Consider the following 19280-nt stretch of genomic DNA (forward strand, 5'->3'; position numbering starts at 1 on the left):
CTTCGGAAAAGTAGTTGAGAAGACTGTTGGTGAACTTCCAGTGTCGGTTACGTATCATCGTACACCGACGGTAAAAATATCTCATCATCATTAGGAGTTATGCAAGATAAAGTTGTTATGCCTGTTTCTACATCTCAAAGGTGACGTCTATTCAAGTTTCACGCCAGTAGCTTAAGAATGGCACTCGTAGCGCGGTTTTTTTTGTGTTATCATTCTTCTGACTGGTTTGATGCGGCCCGCCACGAATTCCTGTCCTGCGTCACACCTTTTCATCTCGGAGTAGCACTTGCAACCAGCGTCCTCAATTATTTGCTGGATGGCTTCCAGTCTCTATCTCTTGTATCTCTTGGTCTACAGTTTCTGCGCTCCACAGCTCGCTCTAGTACCATGGAAGTCATGTCTCAACAGATGTCCATTCATCCTGTCCCTTTTCAGTGTTTTCCACATACTCCTTTTCCCTCCGATTCTGGGCAGAACCTCCTCATTCCTTACCACTCCTTACCTTATCAATCCACCTAATTTCAATCGTCTTAGCACCACATCTCAAATGATTCGGTTCTCTTCTGTTCCGGTTCTCCCACAGTCCACGTTAACATCAGGCTTAATGGTCACGAAGTAGATGAAGTTAAGGAATTCTTCTACCTAGGCAGAAAATAACCAATGACAGTCTGCTGTAGATGTCCTCGGTGTTCCGTGTATCACTGGCAAAAGGAGCATTTCTGGTGGACGTCTACCAGTATCAAACATAGGCTTTAATTTGAGGAAGTTATTTCTGAGAATGTACGTTTGGAGCAGGTCTGGATGGGGATGAACTGTATGGCGATGGCAGAAATGCGTGAAACACGACTTGGGCTCTCCCCCATGGCTTTCAGTGGCCAAGATTGGGCCTGGTATACTGTCCACTGTAGACGGCGTTCTGCAGCGCCCATGATGGAGGAAGCGACGTAGATACAAAAATCGTCAGCATACAAAGAGGGACTGTCGGCCCAGCAGCCGCCACAAGTCCATTAATAGCTACAAGAAAGAGAGGGACGCTCAGCACAGAACCCTGTGGAACCCCATTTTCTTGCTGATGGGAAGCGCTGTAGGAGAAACCAATTTGGACCCGGAAAGGGCGACAAGAAAGAAAGTTACGGATGAAATCGTGCGGAGAACCACGAAGGCCCCAGTTTCGACAGAAAGCGTGGAACCCACAAAGGCTGGGTGAGTAATAATTGCTGCTTGCATTGCTCTCCATAAGACCCATTTTGTCAGAGTAGGTGGAAAGAAGGGGGCTGCAACTCCGGCAGGTGACTGAAATATCCCTTACAATTCCACTGGTGGATTTCCAAGCTGAAGTCCAAATTGGAAGCGAACGGACCGCAGCCAGTCAGGCTGCTGAGTTGCCATTTGTAATCGATAAGGATTGGGTAATGTCCATATAGGTGGGGTCAGACTCTGTTCGTTCCTTGGCTGGAGGAGGGGAAGGCGCCACCTCAGGGGGTACCGGAGGGGCCTTGCCCTTGTTCTTGTGTTTCTGCCTCTTCTCTTCTGAAGGAAGAGAAGGGCAGACTGCCAGGTGTAATTCAGTGCCCAGCCTCGCTGCAATCTTGGCGCCCAACAGCTGTAGATCAAGCGGCTGATATGGAGCTGCAAATTGGCTTTCAGTGATGGTGCCAGGAAAAGGAGTCATGGGAGGGAGCTCCAGCTTCAGCAGCTGCCGAAGAAGGGGAGTGCTTCTCCAGCGGAGGATGGGGAGCAGCACCCAAAGGCAGGGGGAGGGGGAAGGGGAGCAGCACCTAAAGGCAGGGGGAGGGGGAAGGGGAGCAGCACCTAAAGGCAGGGGGAGGGGGAAGGGGAGCAGCACCTAAAGGCAGGGGGAGGGGGAAGGGGAGCAGCACCTAAAGGCAGGGGGAGGGGGAAGGGGAGCAGCACCTAAAGGCAGGGGGAGGGGGAAGGGGAGCAGCACCTAAAGGGAGGGGGAAGGGGAAGGGGAGCAGCACCTAAAGGCAGGGGGAGGGGGAAGGGGAGTGGGAGGGTGAGGGTGAGGAGGAAGGTGTGGGGCGAATGGGGCAAGAGGAGCAGGTAGGAGGGGGAATGAACTTAACTGAAGCAAAAGTAGAAGTTACATGCATGGGATGGAGAGGGTCTTACTTTCGACATCTAAGGTCTTGTACTCTTGAATCTGTCATTCTTTCACATACACTGGGCATGCTGGCGAGTGTGGAGGATGCTGCACATTACAATTTATGCACACTGGCAGGGAAGCACAGGTACTTCCCTCATGGAGGGGGTGCCCACAGTCACCGCAGAGGGGATCACGGGTGCAGCGTAAGCATTTAAAGCATCTCATTGGTGATGGAATGTAAGGTTTTACATCACATCAATACACCATCACCTTGACCGTCTCTGGGAGGGTATCCTCCTCGAAGGCCAGTATAAAGGCGCCTGTATTGGTGTGATCGATTTATCCGACGTGTACAATGAGGTCCTAAAAACAAAATCCTTGCTGCTCGAGGTTTGCATAGAGGTCCTCGTCAGTTTGGAGAAGATTCCAGTGGAAAATGATACCTTGTACCGATTTCGAAGATTGGTGAGGTGCGACGGAGACTGGGATGTTACCGAGATGGTCACAAGCATGCAGGAATTCCAGATTGGGCAGCAGATGATGTTTTTATGAGCGAAGAACTGGACCGCATTTTACTCAAGGATTCCACCTCGTCTCCACGAAAAACAAAGGCTTGGTCATGGCAAAACTTTCGCCATTGTCCTGGTACAAACCAGGTACCGAGGGAAAGGTTTCAACCAAAGCCAGCGAGTTTGACCCTCTTCCCAGAGGGTGGCCAGGGAGGGGAAGGCAGAAGATGACACTCCTCCTCCTGATCCTTCAATCACTCTTAGAGACGGCCACAGAATGGTCAGGATGTTTGCGCTTTTGTCGCTTCATGTGCTAGGCGTCCTCCCTAGTACCACCCACTCCGACCAGGGGCTCGCCCCATGGGCGCCACCTGGCCACAGCAAGAGCAGTCTGGCACGGCCGCCATTGCCGGGAGTTCTAATGCCTCAAAGTGATAAGTAACGACTCCTTATGATACACGAGGCGTTAACACCTCAGGTACTAGCAGTGTGATCCCTTTGGTTTTGGGGGGCTCAGCCAAGTGGGTTCGTAACAGCCCCACCACACGGACTGGCTACCATGCTAGTGACCTAGTAGGAATGGGTTCAGGGTGCAAGGGGAAAAGGGAGGGGAGTGGGAGAGGAGCCTACACCATGGAAACTAGGTTGGGAGTTCATCCCCGTATGCCTCACACTGAACGGGGCCATGTACGTGCCACGTTCATGAACAACATTCCAGGGACTGATTCCAAACAGGATGACGCTCTACATACTGCTGTTTTAACTCAACATCCTCTGTGGGCACATTGCCTTGCCCTGCTCGATCACCAGATCTCTCTCCAATCGAGCATGCATGGGACATCGTAACTCCTGTCTCATCCAGAACCAGTATCAACTGACCATGTACTGACTGCGAAATGGATCTCCACGCCTATTCCACTTAAACTGACATCCCACACGTGTAAGACACAATGCACGCACTTTTTCACGCTTGCGTTCCACATTCTGCCGGTTCTGTCGGTTATAGCGCTTAGCAATGTACCATCATTTCAGATTTGCAATTATTTTTTTCCCACTTACGTGAGCTAGTGATCGTGCAACGTTAATCACTAAAACATGGTACCTAGACAAAAGTATTCCCGAAATCCAGTTACTCTATATTGATTATTTCTTCGTGTTGGGAATTTTTTCCCGTCAGTGTACATTAAGTGTATATAGTAATATGTGAACGTTTTAGTGACCTTTAACCTGTATTTCCTCTCCTTCAACTGCAGGTGACCTGACAAAGTTCGCTTCGAAGGAAGCCGGTTGTGGCGTTATAAACATACCTGAAATACATAAGAGGTGGTTTTTGTTAACATTTACGTTATTACGCCATGGAACACAAAATGATCAAGATTACAGATTAGATTGGAAAGAGATTACTAACTTATTAACGATAACAGGTTTTATTTCTCGTAAATTAAGGAGACAAGGGCTTGCCCACATGAAAACTCTCATCAAATAACTGTGAGCAAAATAAGATTGCTCACCGGAGCTCTGACTTACTTGTATGTCTTCTTTAATAGCAGTGTCTCTCTAGTAATGTGAAGTTTCTGCTATGTGTTGCAGGTGACGGCATCTTCATGGAACAGTCGAGTGATGGAGGAGACGAATCGGGGCTGCACCAAAGTTGGGCAGATCATCTGCACCGATAGCTGCTCAAAGGTAGCCAAAAATACTGCGCGTTCCTGATGCCGAAGACATTTAAGTACTTTCAGTTCGTGCAAAAGCTGCCTCTGCAACAACCGCAGCTTTTAGAAGCATATCGCTACGTTAGTGGTTTTGCCAACCACAGTAAACAGCCCTTAATTCACACTTGCCTTGAATGGTTGTAGAACGTTTATTCACACAGAGGCTTGTGATTGTATGTCCACTATTTCTTTAAAGATATGAAGGTGTTAGTGAAATTACTAAGTATCGATTTGACAGCACGTGACCTCGTTAGTTTCTTAAGTTGTTGAGAATTTCAAAGGGATAATTAGGCAAAGAATGACTGAAACAGAGGAAAGGAATACAACAGAAGAGGAACTGACGGCTTGGAGAAATGAAAATAGTCAAGGCAGCAGAGGACGAAACAAGCAAACAGACCTAGCGGAGTAGGAAAACTTTCGGCACCAAAAATTACTCTCTATAAATTCCCGCTGCTATGTGAATTGTACTCACTGGAACTCCACAGCTATCTGACTGTACTCTGTACGGATGGGGGGAGAGTAATTTTGGTGTTGCACACCCGACCTTCACCGCATCTATCGTACTGCCCTCTACGCAGCACCACGGCTGTCTTCCTTTCGGTCCGCGAAATGTCCTGTTTCTCGACCGCGTCTCCTCTGATCAATCACCTGTATCGGCCCTCTGGTTGGGCTAGTGCCATGCAGAGCCCGAGAAAAGCAGCTAGGAACACACCCCTCTTTGGAGCCCTTGCAAAAACAGAAAGCTACCAGATCTTTCTAGAAGCTTCTTTCGAGAGATACGAAGAGCCAATGAAACGTCTCGCCTAAAGAGAAAACTGTCATCGTTGTTCCTCTCAAGCTAATGGACGTTCCTTGCCCTCTTCAGCAAGGCAGAGCAGAGCAGAAATTCGTCCCAACAGCCAGGTAAACTTTTATTTCCATGCAAGGCAGTGAACAAGCACAGAACAGATTTACTGACCATAGAGCGCACTTAAAAAGAAAACCCAGTTTGTACAGACACCAGCTGTGGGCACCGATATTACTCACAAAGTCAACTCCTGACCACACCTCCCTCGGATTTAGTGGTAAGAGGGCCCAGTGGACAGCCTGTCAAAAACTGAACACAGATCCAGCATGGAAACAGGAAGAAAGTGTACTGGACTGTGCTAAAAGAAGCAAAGTAGAAACAATGAACGGTCCAAGAAGAAGTAGTGCAGAATAGTCTAGCTGGATAGAGGAATGGTGTCGTGCGTAAGTGGTTACACTGTTGGACTGCCTAGTGGGAGAGCAGTATTCAAATGCCAATCTTTTTTTTTTTTCTTCGCTGTTCGCTTTATTCAAATTTGTGCCTGTGTCGTGCTGTAGCCTCCGTTTGCTACAGCGAGGTGTAAGGTAGGGACCCATAACGACAGTTGATCCTGCACAGCTCTTTATTACCAGCCAAAAGGAAGTGGTTTAAGTCAATCGAGTCCTCCGCCGCAAAACGCGTCTGTGTGTCGTAGACGGCATTAGTAGCAGTACGTGTGTCATATGATAGGAATCTCTTATCCACGCACCTAATGTGTACGCCTGGTGAGTGAGATTTGTCTCCTCGCCCGATACAGGTGTCCGTACGAATGTGAATGTGATAATTCCCAAGGAAATGATGAAAACATAATAGTTTGTCACATAAAGTGCCACAACGGAACGCAACTTTAAAAATGCAAGTTTCTCGTGCTCTGTCAAAACAGTGTGATTGTGAACCTGCTGCGTTCATTTGCTGAAGTTTTAAACTCCATTGTTGTAACAGACATCTTACAGAAATGAAAACACCAAATAGTTCACACCCATTTATTTGTTATCTCGGCTGCTGTAACTATTCATCACATTTATTTCCGACAGTAACGTATTGTTACCGCATGACATGTTCTATAACCAATGTATAGTATTACAACTGCCAAGATTAGAGAGAGGCAACAAACATTTCATTTCAATAACCAGACAAACAGTTCACAATGTTGTGGGAAAAAAATGGCACGAGGAAGTTTTGAACACGGCTCGCCTTTTTTTGTATTTTGTTCGTCATTGTTCGTTGTATTTGGTCGTAGCGCACGTCACCTGACACCCGTTGAAGTTCGTTCTTGATCCATTCACTCAGCTGGCTGGTCTCTAATAAAAAAAACTATGATCCTAAAAAAGCTGAACTACCGTGCCGGCACCCCACTTGGCAGTCCAACACCATAACCACTTATCCACGACGCCGTTGCTGTGTTAGGCTGCTCTTTATTCACTTGTTATTCTTGGACCGTTCGCTGTTTCTATTTTGCTTCTTTTTTCACAGTTCAGTACACCTTCTTCGTATTTTCACGCTTGATCTGTGTTCAGATTTGACGGGCCACTAAATCTGAGGGGGGGAGGAGGCGGGTGCGACGGGGAGTTTCACTTGTCAGTTTAATTAGGCCAAAAATTGTCTTACCTCATCAGGTTTATGAGTTCTAGACAAATCAGTCACGTTGCGTTGCGTTCTTGCCTGAACACAGCAACCATAGCACAATGGCCATTCACCATGACAGCTCGTTCCCTCTGGAAAGTGAGTCGCGAGTGTCACCAATAGTGGTGGAGTCACAACTGCGCCATACCTGGAGCAGTCATTAGGCAGGTACCAAGCAGGGACGCCACTTCCACAGGTACGCCGTTCCTCTCCCACTCACAGCAACCACATTTCAAGTGACACTCATCACTATCCAACGGGGACCAAGCAGAGGCCAAAGAGGTTGTTACATTAATATGGCCACCGCCTATGTTCTACATCAGTGTGCAACAACCACCAGCAGCGGATGACATATAAAAGATAATTTTTGCAAGTTTGTGGTACGTTTCTGTGGGAGACGCGCCAACATGCCAAAGATGTCTGGGGATGTAGAAAACAGTACAGTCGTTGTCGTAATAATGAAAGGGAGTGATTTAACTACCGTCCAAAAGGGGATGATCGTTTCGGAAATGCTTCTACCCTTCGCCTGGAATCCAATGATCAGTTTCTTAAGTTGTTCACTTGTCGCAGCGGTTAAAGTATACCTTGTATGGCAAAATAGCGCTATGCAAAACCGGCGTCGAGGCAACGGTGGTCCATCACAGCGCAGGGGTGAACGGCGGACACGGGGATGTGTACGGGCGACTGCGTGCCACTGACCGCCCAGATGAACCAAGGGGGCTGCGAACCATCTCTCGTCAACGACTGTTCAGTGTGTGTTGTTGCATACGAGCCTCCGCAGCAGGCGCCTGTTTCGTGCACCCATTCTGACTCCTGTTCATCCGCGACGGAAGCCGGAATCTGCACTGCAGTACCACATCTGGACGCCCACTGAATGGCGACAGGTGGCCGTTGGAGTGTATGCCCCGGCAACAATCGTCGGAAGGTTCCAGGCTGCAGCAAGAAGCGTTATAGTCTGGAGAACGTCATCGTGTTGATCCTTTGCGCCTTCCAGAGATACGAGATCACCCAGAAAATGCCACAAGTACGCATCTACTTCGGAAACATGCCCACCACTCCGTGCAGTTTGTCATTCCTCGGCGCCACGGCGTCTTCCAGCAGGACGATACATACAGCTCAAAGTGTACATGCGTAGCTGGAAAAGCACTTGGATGAGTTTACTGTACTCCCTCTCCCAGCAAAGTCCGAGTCGAATATGTTGGACCATCTCGATCGGGCTGTCCGCGCCATGGGTTCTAAACAGAACTTACCTGGCCACGGAATTGGTGTCAGCATGGCTCCTGTTGGTACCTTCGAGAACTTCACGGAATCTGTAACTGCACGTCTGCGCTAAAAAACGTGGTTATTGAGGCCTTGGACATGTGGTCACACTAACGTGGCTGGACATTGTAGTACTGCTTCTGTCACCCTGGAGCTCCGCCAGACAACGTCCGCGACGTCACACTATCAGTGGGACAGCTCGCACGAACGGTGCCTAAAATGCAGGCGGTAGCCCCCGTTCTAGCCTATAAATAAGATCCAGCTCCAGTACCCCAATCCGTTTCGGACGGAATATTTTGACCCCTTGTGAGAGAAAATCAATTGCTTCAAGCAAGAGGCTGGTATTACATGCAGCGACGAAAATGGATAGTGCAATGCCACGAACACGTTGACCAAACGCTGCAACGAATATTTTATTTTCACGCCTGTAGGACATATGTGTTAACATTTCATCCTTATTCGAGCTTATTTGGAGAATTTTCAATAGAGAAAAAGTAATCCTCACAAAGAATGGTGAGATATTATAATGGTTACTGTGTGTATCTAACATTACTGGAACTTTTCTGGCGTATATCGCCCGCATACATTCATCTTACCGCCATCATTAGGACTTTGAGGAAGGTCGACTCATTGCCGTGAGGGATGTGAGTGAATCAGATTGTACCGACAGTTGCCAAAATACGGTGTTACCCTGACCTCTCTTTCAGCAGTCATTGTATGAAGAACAATAGGCGAAGCTGTCGCCACGAACCGCTAGTAACAGTTTACTGGAAGCTGAGATGAAACCTCGAGGTACTATGGGTCGTTAACGGCTGGCACCGTGCCACAGGCAGTAGTTATTTCCCAAGCTATGTTCTGCGGAACACAGCTGCCCTACTGACAGTGAGTAGGCGCTCCGCGAAAAACTATTAACAACATAGTATCGTCAAAATGTGCAAAACAAAATGCTAATTTTTTTAATTTTCTTACGATTTATATGTTAGTATTTCATTTTCCAACCATAAGTAATAACACAAAATATTTGCAAAAAAAAAAAAATAGAAAAGCTAGTAGAAGCCTACCTCCAGGAAGAATAATTTAGAGCCTGAAGACATGTAGGAACATGTGATACGATTTACCTTATTAGATAGGTTACGGAAAGGCTAACCTACGTTTGTAGCATTTAAAGGGAGTATTCCATTTAACATTGTCAAAAGCTCTCTCTGAGTCTACAAAATTCTGAAGGCATCAAGAGTAAAATACACGGAGAGAAAGGCTATTCTCAACTTGTATATAAACCAGGTGACAGTTATAAGAGGCGAGGGGGCATGAAAGGGAAGCAGTGGTTGAGAAGGGAGTGAGATAGGGCTGTACCATATAGCAGATGTTATTCAGTCTGTGCCCTTACCAACAGTAAAGGAAACAATAGAAAATTTGGAGTAGGAATTGAAGTTCAGGGAGAAGAAATAAAAACCTCTAGGTTTGCCGACGACATCGTAATTCTGTCAGGGCTAGCAAAAAACTTGCAAGAGCGGGTTAACGGAATAGACACTGATGTTCGTATTATATCCTCCTTTCGAAACAGTAAAAGCAAGACAGGTGTAACGTGATGTTATCGAATTAAATCAGATGATACTGAAGGAATTAGATCCGGAAACGATACACTTAAAATAGTAGATAGGTTTTGCTATTTGGGCAACAAAAACTGATGACTGCCAGTCTACACTTTGTCCCCTCTATTTCGGCAATGGCAAGAAAAGCGTTTCTGAAGAAGACAAATTTGGTACATCGAATATTGACTGAAGTGTTGGGAAGTCTTTTCTGACAGTATTTGTATGGCGTGTAGTCATATGTTTATCGTCCAAGTTTCATTTCCATACATAAGACAAGAGGAGAAGAGAATAGAAGCTCTTGAAATGTGGTGCTACAGAAGATTGTCCGCAGTTCTGTTCAGTACCTTCTCATTGAGTGATCTACCCGTCTAAATCTTCAGCAGACAAACGAAATTTGGGGCACAACCTGACTAAAAGGAGGACACGTTCTGAGACATGAAGGGATCCAGTTTAGTACTGGAATGAAGTCGGGGGGGGGGGGGGGGGGGTGTAAAAATTGTAGAGCGACCAACAAATGAATACAGTAAGCAGATTCAGAAGGATGTAGGCTGCACTATTAGCCTCTCTTCGAACTGAAAATCATAATTATTATTTAATGTTGTTATAATCACTGAATAAAACAGAGTTTTCTCGTTTATTTTGAATGTCAATACAATTTTTAAAAATAAACATTTCATGAATCCTGGTGCATTGACGAGACATTTTAATCAGAGGGAAATTTTGGGAACCCTTGGCAGCCAGAGTCAACTGGGCACTGTGTGGCATTCTGTGGAATTTATAGTTTGACCTGCCCACGTCCTGATCTGCAGTCTCAATCACGAATCCGTTTTTAGCGTGAATTGTCGTATGGGATCTTTTACTATCCTGCTGGAGTATGTCATTTGGTATCCGTGTTCCTTCAGCAATTATGAGATCAGTCCTGTTGTCATGTACAATGGCTGCTATCTCTAATTTGTGCGAATCAAATATTAAATGGTGTGTTTGTAGTGACTCTTGCTTGCCTCTACATCTTTTCTTGCAACGCATTATGAAGTGAACTTCGTATCAGAGTTTGTAGAAGAGTAATGCTGTTTCGTGTCTTATTAATTTCTATCCACAAGCGCAGAACCTTACTTCAAAATAATTTGTGTCTGATCTGGTGATGATATATGGATTTACACCAACCATTTCTTTCGTTAGTGTAATTTTCCAATCAGAACTAACCTTACGTATGTCTGACTGAATCTGCGGTAATGGCATTATTATTAACATAGGTTTTCTAAAATCCAGTCAACTGACTAGTCGCAAAGAAACAGGAATTAGTTGTTTTTGATGCATTTATTCCAAATGACCTGTTTCGGCCTCTGCCCTTCATCAGATTTCCTGCTGTAAACAATATATCAAATAATTTGTTACAGATTTTTTTAAACACCAAATGTTAAGAAGAAAGCGCAAAATGGAACCAAGTATCAGAACCAATACATACCATCCATAGTAAAAGTAACTTTGATAGCTTGTTCTTTACTCATACATTCACGAACAAAAAGATGTGACATTTCTATTTTCCATGTTTAAATTATGTTAGTCGTGAGAAGGACTACGAAAAACTGCTCCTCTGGTGTGCTCCTACTTGCCAGCTAACCACGCGGTGCAAGAGGGCACCACACTACGGCAACGCGGCTGTGCAAATCCCGATGTGTTTTAATTCTTAGTAAACCGTAACCAATAACAAGTAGAAGTATATAGGTACATTAAAAAACAGATCGCGGTAGTACAAAGAAGTAGTAAATTAGAGAATTGCGTAAAAATTATCTTGTCTTGGAAAGTTACGATTTGTTGAAGATTACAGAAGGATCTGTTTAGATTTGCAATTACACTTATTGACTGTTAGTCAAATATAAAATCTTAAAACAATTGTCCCAGACTGTGGTTCATTATTGCGGCCATCGATGTGCCAAACTGTTTTTTACTATTTCAACGGGCATAAACAACAAAAACATATGTAGCGTGCCTGCACGTAAAAATTGGTAAAGGGAAAGGTGATTGCCCGCCTGCACTTAAACACAATAAAAGAAGCATCACTGTAGTATACGGACACGAGATTGTAGCTTTCAACATATTTCAATATTTATTTATCTTAAATTTTTCTGTAATCCTGATAAGTGAATCAAGACAAAAAATTAACGTATCAGAGAAGTACATACGGAAGGGAGTGTGCATTTCAACGTTCATAATTTTTCTTTTTGTGTTTGTATTTAAAATATAACTTATCATTACAAAAGGACTTGTCTTGATTTGTCATTTAACTGCCTGACTAAACGACAACGTTAGTTAGGTTCATCAGTGGTTCAGGAGGAAAATGTCTTAAATTTCAACGTTTGTGTTCACTAACCTTTATAGTGCACAAAAAAATAGAGGGAGAGGTGGCTGTCTATACACCAATTTCAGAAAAGTAGTTGCGACTGTTATGAAGCCTTTACGTGCCCCTCTCAACAATTCGTCAGAAGGACTAAAAAAAAAAAAAACTTTTCTTACCACTACCAATTTTCTCGTTGAATAGCTGTTCTGGAGCCACTTGACTGGACATTTTGGAGGGATTGGAAATACATGAATTCAGATTGTTTTCCTTCCTCTCTGTGTGTGTGCGCAGAATAGTCACGCTATTTTCTGATTCTGCCAACGTACGGCTTTTATCTTCTACATGGAAACCTAATGCGCAACTGTTGCTCGTATACCCATGTTCGTTAAATCTCGTTTTGGATACTTCCCCTGTTTATCCCATGTAAAAACATTCTCATGAGCCTCAATTTATTTTATACAGTCCAGTTTTACAAAAGGTGTTTAGCACGGGTTCCAGAATGAGCCTCAACAGGTTCCCCAAAATTTGCAGTCCTTTGCGAAGATGGTCCGAAAAAAAAAAAAACGTTAAGACAACGTGTTTTACTTCTTTATGCTCCATTTTGCCTGCGGCAACCTTAGTGCTGAAGATTAGTTATGTGATCTACCCATCTAATGAGGAAGTATTGAACAGGATTGGGGAGAAGAGGAGTTTGTGGCACAACGTGACTAGAAGAAGGGATCGGCTGGTAGGACATGTTCTGAGGCATCACGTGATCACCAATTTAGTATTGCAGGGCAGCGTGGAGGGTAAAAATCGTAGGGGGAGACCAAGAGATGAATACACTAAGCAGATTCAGAAGGATGTAGGCTGCAGGCTGCAGTAGGTACTGGGAGATGAAGCTTGTACATGAGAGAGTAGCATGGAGAGCTGCATCAAACCAGTCTCAGGACTCAATACCACAACAAGAAGAAGAAGAAGAAAGAAAGGTCTTATGGGACCAAACTGCTGCTAACCTGTAGAACATAAAACTCAATCGCAGTACCACAAAGTAGAAGAAAGTACATTACAAAATTGTGTGAAAAATACTTAGCCCAGATATTAAATTCCATACATGAAAGTTGAAGTGTTGGCAGAAGAGCCAACACTGTTTTGATATAGGAGGCCGATTTGCACGCGTTAAGCTCACGCATGATGGCGTGATGGCTGGAACAGTTAAAGGAGTTGAGTCTAGTAAATAAAGTAAGTAGTTGCTTGAATACTTAACTTTAATCCATAATTGTAGAACATCGGTCTGACGGTACAGGCATCCATAGATAAATATTAAATGATACTGGCGCCTTGCTAGGTCGTAGCAAATGACGTAGCTGAAGGCTATGCTAACTATCGTCTCGGCAAATGAGAGCGTAGTTGTCAGTGATCCATCTCTGGGTAAGTCGGCTGTACAAATGGGGGCGAGTGCTAGTACGTCTCTCCAGACCTGCCGTGTGGCGGCGCTCGGTCTGCAATTACTGACAGTGGCGACACACGGGTCCGACGTATACTACCGGACCGCGGCCGATTTAAAAGCTACCACCTAGCAAGTGTGGTGTCTGGCGGTGACACCACACAAGTATTAAGCTTACAACTGAATTTGGAAAGGAAGGGACCCTTACTCTTTTAGATACTTGGGAACTTTAAGTCTATATTCAGCTCCTTGGAGACTGTCTGGAAACGGTTATGAATTGCTCAGAATGATCGGTTCAGTTGGATCAGAGGGCCCAGTCCATTGCGTGTGGAGTCCATATCATTTTGGAGCCACCACCAGCTTGCACGGGCCTTGCTGACAAATTGGCTTCGTGGAGTCTTCAGTTGCTATCAAACTAAGAGCTGTTGGTAGGGTTCGAGTGGGCTGCAGTCGACACTCATCTGACCAAGCCATGGTTCTCCTGCCGTGTATGGTCCAACCGATACGATCACGAGTCCAGGAGGGGGGCCATGCTGGCGATGTCGTGCTGTCTGCAAAGACACTCGCATTGTTGTCCGCTACCATAGTCCATTAACACCAAATTTCACCGCACTGTCATAACGGACACGTGCGTCATACGTGCCACATCGATTTCTGCAGTTATTTCGCTTGTATGAGTGGATTTGTCGGTGCCAACAAACACCGCTGCTCTAGTGTGTGTCACGTTGCAGTTATTACACCTGGAACCATTGGATCAATTCAGACTGGACGTTTGTTTTTTCCCGTGCCTACAAAATGTATTATCGCACTATCTGCAGCTACGCCTTAAAGAACAGCCAGTTTCATGACAAGCACCGATGGAATGTGATAGCATGCAGCCGAATGCGAGTCGGTCTCTTGTGGAGCTCATCACCCCGTCAACCAATATGATTCAATACGCGTTCTTTGACAGTGGGTACCTAGCTGAACTCCTTGGAAGTCACAGACCGAGCAAGACGTTCGTCTTCAATCTTGATGTTGCAAACTTTTGTGATCACTGTGTCCCGCCGCGTCCATTTTGTGAAGTGTGATACATATACCTCATAGAAAATGAGGTAACTCTGTCCGGGAGATGCAATCTTCCGTCGCCCGCCTGATGCAAATGGTGAATCATTGGCAGCTAATATTTTTCATGTCTTAACTGCTGATACAACACTTACAGATAATCATCAACAGTCCGACTTCGTAGTTAGGCTGATAAGAGGACTGTGTGATGGGTTGCCAACTTTCATTTTTCGCGGTCTTCTGCATCTGGGAGTTACTGGCCCCATGTCTGATTTGTCTTCTCCTTTATCTCATCTGTTCATGCTCTCGGTGGTCTCCCCTGCCATTTTTCCCTTCGCCTTAACGATCGGCTTTTCCAAGTTCTCATGTTGTCGAATTATGTGAGCAAAGAACTGCAGGATTTGTCAGGATGCAGAAGAGGTTGTCCAGAATCTGTTTCTAAGTTCTAAAGGATTAATTTGTTCCATTTGTCCAGCCATGATATTCTCAGCAACCACTTATATGCCCACATTTCAAAAGCATGAATTCTTTTTCAGTGCCCTTCGGTTTTCCTTTAAGGCTCTGAAACATGGATAATGAAGACAACAAAGATTCCAGCAATCTCATTTTAATGTGTCTGGATAGGGTTCAGTCTTTCCAAACTGACTGTCAGCTTCGATGAAGCATCTCTACACACAAAATACCACGTAGGATTGTTCTGGGTAGAGCCACCATATTTCTGAGCCACATAGAATATGAATAAGTTGATCACTTTGTCTAGCTGTGCTGATACCACACCAGTAGCCAGTAATGACTCACCTCTGTTTATGATATTGGTCTTCTTATTAATTGACAATCCACGTTTCTCACTTCCTTAGTATTTCTCTCATTTCTACTTCAGATCTGAATAGGACACAGAAACAAGAATTTGAAGTTTTCTGATGACACCAGTAGAAACAACAGTCGAGCCATGAAGACTTTTTCTCACAACATATTCTCCATAGGTGTTAGAACCGGCGATAGAATGCGCCCCTTTCTATTTAACTCCTTTACGTGTTTCAAAAGGATTAAAATAGATTGGATAAAATTATCAGTGTAGATATTTCTGGTAAGGGTAATAATATGATCAGGAAAGCCTATTTCTGACAGTACATTCCAAAGTTCTTTCCAACGATCACAGTCGAAAGCCTTTCCATAGTCCAAGAAACAAAGAACTAATGGGGTGTTGAACTCCTTACATTTTCCAGTTAGCTGTCTGACATTGTGCGTAATATGGGAACATAAGTGCAGATTCTCAAACTCAGTTTGCTCTGGCGGTATTTCTTTATCTAAGCAGGAAGTCAGGAATTCATTGATGACATTTAGAAGAATCTCGCTGCCATGTGCAATTAATGAAATGGCTCTGTAATTCTCACAACGCTTTGTGATTCCTTTCTTATGAAACGGAATCATTACCGACATTGTACAATCCTCTGTCGTCCTTCCGTTATTCCATATACTGTTACGTACTTCATGTTGATTTTCAAACCAAAATCTCCAGATGCTTTGATCATTTTGCCAGTAACCCTTAACTCACAAGGTGTGGTCTCACACTGCGCGAAAGTTTTCGATCGCCCTCTCCCAGCTCAGATCTAACAGGATGCTTCTAATTCACCCCTACCCTCCTTAAATCACCACTCCTGTAATTTTTTGCTGTCGGTTGCATTATTGCCTTCATTGTTTGTTGTTGACACATGTTACTGAGACGTGACAGGGTCTCAAACCACATCTCGTGAACTACGTACCTGGTTTCTTCAGTGTAGTACAGAATGTGTGGGCATTAACGTGTCAGTTTTCACCATCCCAAGTTTGTTTATTGATCCACACATTTCCCATCATCCACCGGTTAACATGTCATCAGACACAGAAAGTGAAGATTTTAGAATATTCAGTGATCACGGTTCTGCTAGAGAACAAGACGTTCTCTCAGAGAAAGAACTTGAGAACAACTGTGATGGGGATCTTTCTGTTTCTTCAATAAAGTAGTTGAAGTGTTAATTAAAATCAAATGTGTCCTGAGCGGTGATAATGTAGAAAAATTTACATCGCAGTACTGAATCCCAGTTTTGGAGTTTTTCATACCCATGAAGTATAATTTTTATGTGCAAGTTAAAACCGTGGAATTTAGTGTTGTGAACATTTACTTGCTACTGATATACAACAATTTTCTAGAATTTTCAGAGAGTAATATTTAGTTGTGTAACAGATCGGTTATACGAACTATTAAAAAAAAAAGAACAAGTTTTTGACCTTGTGTGATAAAAGTATTCACCTGTAGTATTTTACATTAACAATTATCTCTTTGGAAAAATAATTATTACATGTTGTTGTTGTGGTCTTCAGTCCTGAGACTGGTTTGATGCAGCTCTCCATGCTACTCTATCCTGTGCAAGCTTCTTCATCTCCCAGTACCTACTGCAACCTACATCCTTCTGAATCTGTTTAGAGTATTCATCTCTTGGTCTCCCTCTACAATTTTTACCCTCCACGCTGCCCTCCAATACTAAATTGGTGATCCCTTGATGCCACAGAATATGTCCTACCAACCGATCCCTTCTTCTTGTCAAGTTGTGCCACAAACTCCTCTTCTCCCCAATTCTGTTCAATACCTCCTCATTAGTTATGTGATCTACCCATCTAATCTTCAGCATTCTTCTGTAGCACCACATTTCGAAAGCTCCTATTCTCTTCTTGTACAAACTATTTTATCGTCCATGTTTCACTTCCATACATGGCTACACTCCATACAAATACTTTCAGAAATGACTTCCTGACACTTAAATCTATACTCGATGTTAACAAATTTCTCTTCTTCAGAAACGCTTTCCTTGCCATTGCCAGTCTACATTTTATATCCTCTCTACTTCGACCAACATCAGTTATTTTGCTCCCCAAATAGCAAAACTCCTTTACTACTTTAAGTGTCTCATTTCCTAATCTAATTCCCTCAGCATCACCCGACTTAATTCGACTACATTCCATTATCCTCGTTTTGCTTTTGTTGATGTTCATCTTATATCCTACTTTCAAGACACTGTCCATTCCGTTCAACTGCACTTCCAGGTCCTTTGTAATTCTGTCAGAGACAGCAATGTCATCGGCAAACCTCAAGGATTTTATTTCTTCTCCACGGATTTTAATACCTACTCCGAATTTTTCTTTTGTTTCCTTTACTGCTTGCTCGATATACAGATTGAATAACATCGGGGAGAGGCTACAACCCTGTCTTACTCCCTTTCCAACCACTGCTTCCCTTTCATGTCCCTCGACTCATAACTGCCATCTAGTTTCTGTACAAATTGTAAATAGCCTTTCGCTCCCTGTATTTTACCCCTGCCACCTTTAGAATTTGAAAGAGTATTCCAGTCAACATTGTCAAAAGCTTTCTCTAAGTCTAATTATTACATAACTTAAATTAACAATTTCAAATGATTTGTGGCTTAAATCTCGGGCTAAACTCAGGGGTCCCAGAGACCCCACCTTGTAGTAAATGTTACAGAAAAGTCACCTCGAGAGTTAAGGGGTAATGAGGTCAGGTCCAGGTGGTGGTGGTGGTGGTGGTGGTGGTGGTGGTATTTGTACAGTTGAGCGTCCCACAAACCAGTTATTAGCATCCGTAAAAAATTTACCAATCTTTTCACTGTCCAGACTCGTCACATTCCCGAATAACAACAAAATGATGAGGACAGCGTAAACATCCAGTTTCCGCCCGGTGAAAATCCCCGATGCAGCCAGGAATCAAACCTTTGGACCCGAGATCCATAGACTAACCACTACACCACGAGCTGCGAACGTACGTCCAAAACGGGGTGGCGGACAGCGAAGTGCTGGGGTTAGATGGACGGCAGGGGAGAGGTGGGAAGGGGGGGGGGGGGAGTAGTGGACAAGGACAGAAGTAAAAATACTGAGTGTAATGGTGGAATGACTGCTGTGTAGTGCTGGAATGGGAACGGACTGGATGGGTGAGGACAGTGTTATTGATTAAGTAAGTCGTTAGAGTTTTTCAAAACAGTGTATTTTCAAAAGATCATTACGATTATCACAATGTGATCAAAAATATCCGGACACCCCCAGAAACATACGTTTTTCATATTAGGTGCATTATGCTGCCACCTACTGCCGGGTACTCGATATCAGCAACCTCAGTGAGTTCCGCCGAGCGCCCCATTCTGCTCTCACGATGTTTAATGACTACTGACTTCGAACTTTGTCAGGAGATAGGGTGTCACTTGTGTCATACGTCTGTACGCGAGATTTCCGCACTCCTAAACATCCCTAGGTCCACTGCTTCCGATGTGATAGTGAAGTGGAAACGTTAAGGGACACGTTCAGCACAAAAGAGTAGACGCCGACTTCGTCTGTTGACTAACAGAGACTGCTTATTACACATTACGACCCTATTCTACTGTCGGCAGATATCTATCCAGACCATCACACAGTACTTGCAGTGGATCCTGATGCAGTTTGGAATGCCTATGACAGGTGGGTGAGAGGTGATAAAACTTTGATGTCATGGTCGAGCGGCTGCTCGTAAGCCACACATCACGAAATGCCAAACGACGCTTCGCTTGGTGTATGGAGTGTAAACATTGGACGATTGAACAGTGGAAAAACGTTGCGTGGAGTGACGAATCACGGTACACAATGTAGCGATCCGATGGCAGGCTGTGGGTATGGCGAATGCCTGGTGAACGCCATCTGCCAGCGTGTGTAGTGCTAACAGTAAAATTCGGAGGCGGTGGTGTTATGGTGTGGTCGTGTTTTAATGGCCGGGGCTTGCATCCCTTGTTGTTTTGCTTATGACTATCGCAGCACAGGCCTACAC

At 44.4% G+C, this 19280-nt stretch overlaps 1 protein-coding gene across 1 annotated transcript in view; it reads left to right on the plus strand.

Moving 5' to 3' along the window:
* Positions 1–19280, plus strand: part of LOC126188005 (uncharacterized) — a 92817-nt gene that overhangs the window by 20474 nt on the left and 53063 nt on the right. Inside the window, exon 2 of the mRNA XM_049929422.1 lies at positions 4207–4302. Within this exon, the coding sequence (XP_049785379.1) occupies positions 4207–4302 (96 nt within the window). The remainder of the gene's footprint in view (positions 1–4206; positions 4303–19280) is intronic.

The sequence above is a fragment of the Schistocerca cancellata genome, chromosome 5 (genome assembly GCF_023864275.1).
Source record: "Schistocerca cancellata isolate TAMUIC-IGC-003103 chromosome 5, iqSchCanc2.1, whole genome shotgun sequence".
Lineage (NCBI taxonomy): Eukaryota > Metazoa > Arthropoda > Insecta > Orthoptera > Acrididae > Schistocerca > Schistocerca cancellata.